At 40.7% G+C, this 8,195-nt stretch overlaps 1 protein-coding gene across 1 annotated transcript; it reads right to left on the bottom strand.

The window, feature by feature from the left end:
- Window positions 1–2,634: 2,634 nt before the first annotated feature.
- On the bottom strand, window positions 2,635–4,069 carry RNASE6 (ribonuclease A family member k6). Its single transcript, XM_058541061.1, has 2 exons — window positions 3,799–4,069; window positions 2,635–3,414 (listed from the first exon to the last, which is right to left on the bottom strand). Exon 2 carries the CDS (start codon window positions 3,407–3,409, stop codon window positions 2,945–2,947), a length of 465 nt encoding a protein of 154 aa, XP_058397044.1. The 5' UTR covers window positions 3,410–3,414; window positions 3,799–4,069; the 3' UTR covers window positions 2,635–2,944.
- Window positions 4,070–8,195: the final 4,126 nt, after the last annotated feature.

Here is an 8,195-nt window from a genome sequence, read left to right on the forward strand (position 1 = left end):
CCAGGAAGATCTGTTGTTAAAGCCCCTTTTCATACCTTCCATAAATGGCCTTGTTTAAAGTCCTTCCAATCAAATCTGTCCTGCCAGAGCTTCTGCATACCAGCCTGCCCTTCCTAATCCCTTAAATTTTACCCCAAACCCTGGATCAGGGAGACAGATTTGAGCCCTGCCTTCTGTCTCTTTGCTGGTTGACCTTGCAATAAAGCTCTTTCTGGGCCGGCCCGTGGCTTAGCGGTTAAGTGCCCGCGCTCTGCTGCTGGCGGCCCAGGTTCAGATCCCGGGCATGCACTGACCCACCGCTTCTCCCGCCATGCTGAGGCTGCATCCCACATACAGCAACTAGAGGATGTGCAACTATGACATACAGCTATCTACTGGGGCTTTGGGGGTAAAAAATAAATGAATAAAATCTTTAAAAAAAAAAAAAGCTCTTTCTTATCTCAAAAGCTGGTGCCATAGTATTGGCTTCTATGCATGTTGGGCAGTGAAGGAGAGGAAGACTATCCTCTACCCAATCTGGGTCCTTCCTGGCTGGGCTACAAATTAAATTGACATGAGATCAAATAACTGGAGAAAATCAAACAAAGCTTTATAACATGGATACATGGGAGAGACTCACTGGGTAACCGAGTATCTCAACAAGATGGCAGAGCTTCTCACCTTCAATACCACCTTCAGCTAAAGACAAAGGAGGACGTTGGGAAGGGGCGGTAGTTAGCTATAGGAGATTACCAGAAAGCACAGTAAACAAGAGTATGCATATTTAAGTTCGCACCTTACGCACTGATAAGAGTTTCTAGAGATAAGGTCATCCCCGCCTTCTTCCTGGTACAGAGAGGGAGATACCTTTCCCTTATAAAGGTAAATGTCTCTTACAAAGGGTAACTTCTACTTTTCAGAGCTTCTTTCCCTTCTGTAGTTTCTTAAAAATAACCAGCCCAAAATAATCCTTATGCCAAAGAGACACATTTTGGAGTGGCCAATTCTGATCTCCCACAGAGAAAGTAACAATGCCATCTGAAGGCCCTTTTCCCTGAGAACGCTGTTACTTTCCTACACTTGTTCACATCAAACACGAGCACAGATCCTTCTGTCTGCTCCCCACAGACTTTACTTGAAGACTCTGAAACTATGAAATATAAATGCAGCACAGCTTAAAGGTGAATACTTTTGAAATCTGCTCTAAGTTGGAGGACTCATGTCTCACCACAGAGTTCACCCTACTGAGTACCTACTTTCTCAGGTGCCAAGTTGCCCTGGCCTGCTTATCTCTTCCCAATGGGAGGGCCCTTGAATATCCATCACCCTTGGAATCCAGGTTCCTGAAATCTGAAACTTCATATTCCATTCTTTGTTCCTAAGACATGACATAAATATGTGGCATAAAGGGAGGTGAGCACAATTAGCACATGTATTAAAGGAATAGAAGCTTGGAAAGAACTACTCTGCAGCACAGGTAATTGGCACACTTGTAACTGCTTTAATATGTGGCCTTTCCAATACCCATTGTCTTTGGCTGCTACTCGAAGACTGATCACTCTATACAACACTTTGACTTACGATGGTCTACTAGCCCAATAACTCTAGAGGTTGAGAAGGAAACTGAAACTCCCTCCTGTGAAGGTGACCACAATGAAGGGTAGCAGAATATACCACCTCAAAATATGCCTCTTTGGCAAAAGGATTATTTTGAGAAACTGCAGACACAACAGAAGCTCTGAAAACTGAGTGAAAGTTACTCTGTTGTAAAGGAAATTTATATTAGAAAGGGGGCCTATATCAGGAAAAGAGCTATTACCAGAGATCACTTTTTCATCTGAGAGACTTATCTGCATGGCAGGGCAAACTTTGTTTACCATATGTTTCCTCTTCTCCTCTTCCTGTGAATTGCATTCCCCTCTTTGAAGCCCCAGACCCCTAGCCCTTTCCTTAGCTCAGAATGATATAGAAGCCTCAATGGTCTGGCTGAATTTTGAGTCTCATATCTTTGTGGGGCTCCCATATATACATAACTAAAATTATTTTTCTCCTGTTTATTTGTCTTTTTATTACAGGGGCAGTCTCAGCCAAGAACCTAAAAGTGTAGAGGGAAAATTATTTTTCCTCCCTTACACCTAGGACCTAAATTCTTAAGCCCAGCCAAATTCTTAATCCTAGTCTTTCAATTTCTAAATCTAATACCTGTTCCAAAACCCCAATGTTTCTGTGATATTTTGGTATTAAGGCAGGGCAAGAATGTTTTTAGTTTCCCAGAGCTTTTTTTCCTTGATCTATGCTTTCTCCTTGTCCATTCCAATAGATAACGGGGGTATTGACTCTAAGGCTACAGTGGATCATTATCCCTACTACTTATATTTAAAACATTATCTAATTAAATATAGAAACAAAGAGTAAAGATCTAGGACACCTCAGTTGCCAGTGTTAGAATCTGTGTGTGAAAGTTCCATCAACACTCTATGATGTACCAGTGCTATTTCTAAATAAAGGTAGACAATGGTTTCGAGGGAAATATGTAAAGCCATGAGCAGAGTTTGAAGGGATGGAGACCTTTCTTTCTCCAAAGTTCCAAAGACACAGGGGCAAGGGAAGTGGCTGGCAATGGTGTGAAAGGGATCTCAACCACACTCATTAGCATGCAGCAGAAAGTGGTTTTATTGCTGTGAACACAGTGCAACAAAGCTTGGCAGAAGTTTCATGGTTAAAAATATGGAGACATGGACCTTTCTTTCCCCTCTTCCCTGTTGCCTTCCTTCAAAACACACAAAGCTCCAAAGTAGAAAAGAATCCTATTTCTTTTTGTTCCAACTCTGGTCTGGTGTCCTAGGCGCTCTAATTTTTCTTCTATGGTTCTTCTATAGGAACCAGGGCAATCAATAAAAGAAAAGAAAAAACAGAAGAGATCATAAGAGAACCCGTGACAAGTGAGAGGGAAATGATAGAAATTTTAAACAATACTATCTAAGTGTACAGGAACCAACTGATAGGGAGGGTCACCCTTCTGAGGGGGGTCACAGGCAACAATGTAGAACTTGTATGGGGCAGAATCTTTATATCGGCAGTTAGGATACCTCCCTGCAGTGAGACTGCATTGAGTCATGTTAACAGGTTTTGGACTCTGGTGACAATTTTTCTGGCCGTTCTTGCAGACGATGTTGGGCAAATCACAGGCAGCAGCCACGTTCTGGAAGGAGTCATGCAGAAAGGTGTTTTCAGGTTTACAGTGCTGGGTATAATTATTGACACCATTCATTGCCTTGTTGCATTGGAGAGGGCTTGGCCGTATATGCTGAATTTCAAACCACTGAGCATGGGTGAGAGACTTAGGCCAAGCACAAAGTGGCTGCACCAGCCCCCATAGTCCCAGCAGCAATAGTAGGAGAGGAAAGCGTCCCAGAAGATTTAACACCATCTTTTCTGTGTAGGAAGAAGGAAGATAATGGTGATAATAGAAGCAATAAGAGCAAAATCATTATTTATAACCATTTAGATTTTTATTGTGCCTTTTAAGATTTCATAGCTCTTTTTTTTTTTTTAAACCACCTTCTCTCTCACTGAGTCTCACAATTCTATGAAGAACTTGAAGCCCAGTGAGGAGGAATACAAGGTAAGGAGAACCTTCCTCTGATTGGCAGATCCCACTCTTCTCTATGTCCTGTACTCATGTGTTTGATGGCCATGTCAAAAACCTTGTCTCTTTCCTCTTCCCTCCTGAAATATTTACCATCCATCTATTTGACCTGGCCCTCCCAGCCATCTTCCCTGCCCTACCCTCCCCAGCCCTGAGGCTTCTCCTCTTACCAGGTCTCCGTGCTGAGGCTCCCCCTGAGAACAGAAGACGAGTTAGTCCCAGGCTCAGAGGCTTTTGTCTGCTGCTTCTCTCCCAGGCATGCCAGAGCTGCCAGCATGCGGCAGGGAACGGGTTCTCAGCCCAAGCCCTAGGAAAGCGAAAACCAGGGCTTGGCAGATGAACTTCTTGTGCACAGTGTCGATGAGACTCAGAATTTCGAACTTGCCGTTTAAAATAGAGTCAACGTCACTGTATACACGGGAAGAATAAGTGTACTTACAGAAAAAATGTGACTCACGGTTTTGAGGAACTGATCACTTCCTGATACGAGTTACTTCCTTACTAATCTGAAGCTGCCGTTTTTTGAAGCGCCGTGATTTTAGTTCCTTAGGAGAAAATATACCACGTAAATCTGATATAATAACTGCCGCATACTTGGTGAGTTCCAACAACAGCCTTGAATGAATTACTCATTTATGCGTACATTTATTGGGTCAGATATTGCTCTACTCAGATTCAGGAGCTCATGATCTAATGAAAGAGACCATCAGGTAAATGGACAAATACAATACACATTAATAAATACAAATAGCACTTACAGCTGTGTTGGAGCTGTCAAAAGATTTTCAAATATTGAAGTATATGGGATAACTATTCAGGTTCAAAACTGATTCAGCTTGAAATAAAGAAGCCTGACTTTTGGCCTAGCAAATATACATTGTACATCTGCTTTAACCGCTAAAGTGAAGAACGCACTCTCTTAAAATGAGAATGCATACTTCCCCTCCCACGCCCTATTGGTTAACATCCTATTGGTAAAGCCCGGATTAGTCCCTCTCCTGACTTCAGGGTCTGTGTTGACCTGCTAATTTGCAACTAACTGCCTCTTGGAAACTTTGAAAATGTATCCTGGGTGTGTTTAACGTATGTTCTTTGTTCTAAAAAGATATAAGACTGTGCTGAAAACCATGCTTCTCCAGAACACTTTTTTCCTTTCTGAAAGAGGCCTCCCTGGGTTATAATCCTCACTCTGGATCAAGTAAAACTCACTTTATTTTTCTTATCTATAGAACGGTTATTGGCTATTTTGTGTTGACAGAGGAAACTACAGGAAATTGTGAGGAGATAGTAGAGAAGAAAGATGATTGGAGGCATAATATCTGAACTGAGTTTTGAGGATTAATTAGAAGTTAGATGGAGCTAGTCCCCTGGCTTAGCAGTTGAGTGCTCGTGCTCCACTACTGGCGGCCTGGGTTCAGATCCCTGGCGCACACCGACGCACCGCTTCTCCCGCCGTGCTGAGGCCACGTCCTACATACAGCAACTAGAAGGATGTGCAACTATGACATACAACTATCTACTGGGGCTTTCGGGGGGAAAAAAAAGAGGAGGATTGGCAATAGATGTTAGCTCAGAGCCGGTCTTCCTCAGCAAAAAGAGGAGGATTAACACGGATGCTAGCTCAGGGCTGATCTTCCTCACAAAAAAAAAAAAAAAGAAAAAAAGAAGTTAGGTGAAGAGGATGGTAAGGGCATCCCAAAGAGGAAACTGTGTGTGAAGAGACCCATATACATGAAGGAGAAGGGCAAATTTAGGGCATTTGCCTCTTGAATATGTTCTTACCTTTCCATTGGTGCTGCAATACCCTTATTCAAAACCTCATTGTGTCATGGAGGGCTCACATAAAAGCCTCCTACAGGGATGGCCTGCCTCTAGCCTCTTTTCCTTCCCATCCATTCTACATATAACTTCCAGATTAGTTTTCCTTGAGCATCAATATAATAGTGGAACACTCTTGCCCAATGCTTTTAATGGCTCTAATTATCTACAGGATAAAAATGATATCTGTTTATAGCCAAGTTGCAGGATATAAGGCTAATATATGAAAGTCAATTGCTTTCTTATATACTAGCAATGATCAATCAGAATTTAAAATTAAAAACACCAACATTTGCATTAGCATCAAAGAAAAATGAAATACTTAGGTATAAATCTAATAAAATATGTACAAGATCAATATGAGGAAAACTGTAAAACTCTGACAAAAGAAATCAATGAAGATCTAAATAAACGGAGAGATATTCCATGTCTGTGTTGAAGGACACCAAAATATGTCACCCCAAAATACGGCTCTTTGACATAAAAATTATTCTGAGCTGAAGACAATTAGTTAAGAAGTAGTAGGGGCTGGCCCGGTGGCACAATGGTTAAGTTCATGTGCTCTGCTTGGGTGGCCCAGGGTTCACAGGTTCAGATCCCAGGCACGGACCGACGTACTGCTTGTCAAGTCATACTGTGGTGGTGTGCCATATAAAGTAGGGGAAGATGGGCATGGATGTTAGCCCAGGGCCAATCTTCCTAAGCAAAAAGAGGAGGATTGGCAACAGATGTTAGCTCAGGGTTAATCTTCCTCACACACACACAAAAAAAGTAGTAAATGCATACAAGCTCCCCCTTTTCTGCCTAAAGGCAGAAAATAAATTCTCCTTTTACTGGAGATAGACTCTTATTAGCCCAGAGAAGCCACCAGAGGAATCTGCAAACAAACCTTGTTAAGCTAATCCTTATCTTCCTAGTTAAGGAAGATAAGGCCCTAGTTGGACTACCACTGGCTCAAACCCTTTTGCCTTGTCAATTCTTCACAAATTTATTGGTTTTTTGTATACAAGGCTTAAAACTTCCTGCTCTGATCACTTCTTCACATCTTCTTTCTCTTGTGAAGGCTTCCATGTACACGTAAAAATTTAATAACATTTATATACTTTTCTTCTATTAATCAGTCTTTGTCAATTTAATTTTCAGGATCAGCCAGGGACCCAAAGAGCGTCAAGGAAGACTTTTTCCTCCCCTACAATGCACAGGAAGAACCAGTGTTGTTAAGATGTCAGTTCTTCTCAACTTGATCTATAGATTCAGTGCAACCCCAATTATTATCCAGCAAGTTATTTTGTAGATTTGGACAAATCGGTTCTGAAGTTTATATGGAAAGGCAAAAAACCCAGAATAGCTAACACAATACTGAAAAAGAAGAACGAAGAAAGAAGACTGACACTACCCAACTTCAAGACTTACTATAAAGCTACAGTAATTAAGACAACGTGGTATTGGTGAAAGAATAGACAAATAGATCAATGCAACAGAATAGTAAGCTCAGAAATAGCCCCACACAAATATAGTGAACTGTTCTTTGACAAAGGAGCAAAAGCAATACAATAGAGAGAAGATAGTTTTTTCAACAAATGGTACTAGAACAACTGGACATCCACGTGCAAAAAAGTGAATCTAGACATAGACTTTACACCTTTCACAAAAATTAACTTAAAGTGAATCACAGACCTAAATGTTAATGCAAAATTATTAAACTTCTAGAAGATAACATAGAAGAAACTCTAGATGATCTTGGGTTTGGCGATGACTTTTTAGATATAACCCCAAAAGCACGATCATGAAAGAAAAAATGGATGCGTTGGACTTCATTTAAATTAAAGACTTCTGCTCTGCAACAGACACTGTTAAGAGAATGAAAAGTCAAGCCACAGACTGGGAGAAAATATTTGCAAAAGAGATATCTAATAAAGGATTACTAAATGGAATATACAAAGAACTCTTAAAACTCAACAATAAGAAAACAAACAACCGCGTTAAAAAAAATGGGCAAAAGATATGAATAGATACCTCACTGAAGAAGACAAACAGATGGCAAATAAGCATATGAAAAAATGTTCAAAGTCATATTTTTGGGAGAAAAACTTTTTCTCTATCATGTTAGATTTGAATGGTGGAGGGGGGTGTGGCTTGCAAATTAACTTTTAAAGAGACATATTAACAGGAGAAAGGACAAGGTTTATTTATTTAGTGAGTAATTCACCTCATAGCCAAAGGTAAAAGTTTACAAGCCAATTTAACAAAAAGAGGGGCGGATGTTTAGGGCTTCAGTGGGAAAGTGTGGAAGGTTCTATTGGACTTTTTGATGCTAGTGGGAAGGGCAGCCTGTCTCCTTCTGGCTGGAAGTTTCCTCATAGGGGGTTTATAGCTGCTGAATTCACACTTCCTGGTGCCAAGGGTCAGTCTTCTTTCAAACAGGAAAATCCTATAGGACAATGGCCCCTGTATTTTTGGGAGGTTCTACTTACGTTTAGATAATATTTGTTTCTGTAGCTACTGTCTGTTCAGAAGTTTTCAGTTTAAAATAATTTTCATACCATTTTAGTGGACTTGTAACCCCTTCAACATTTCATTAGAGATTGCAAATTAAAACAACAATGCAATATGACTATACACCTATTAGAATGACTAAAATCCAAAAAATTCACAACACCAAATGTTGATGAGGATGTGGAGCAACAGGAACTTTCATTGACTGCTGGTGAGAGTGCAAAATAGAACAGTCACTTTGGAAGACAGTCAG

The sequence above is a fragment of the Diceros bicornis genome, chromosome 5 (genome assembly GCF_020826845.1).
Source record: "Diceros bicornis minor isolate mBicDic1 chromosome 5, mDicBic1.mat.cur, whole genome shotgun sequence".
Classification (NCBI taxonomy): domain Eukaryota; kingdom Metazoa; phylum Chordata; class Mammalia; order Perissodactyla; family Rhinocerotidae; genus Diceros; species Diceros bicornis.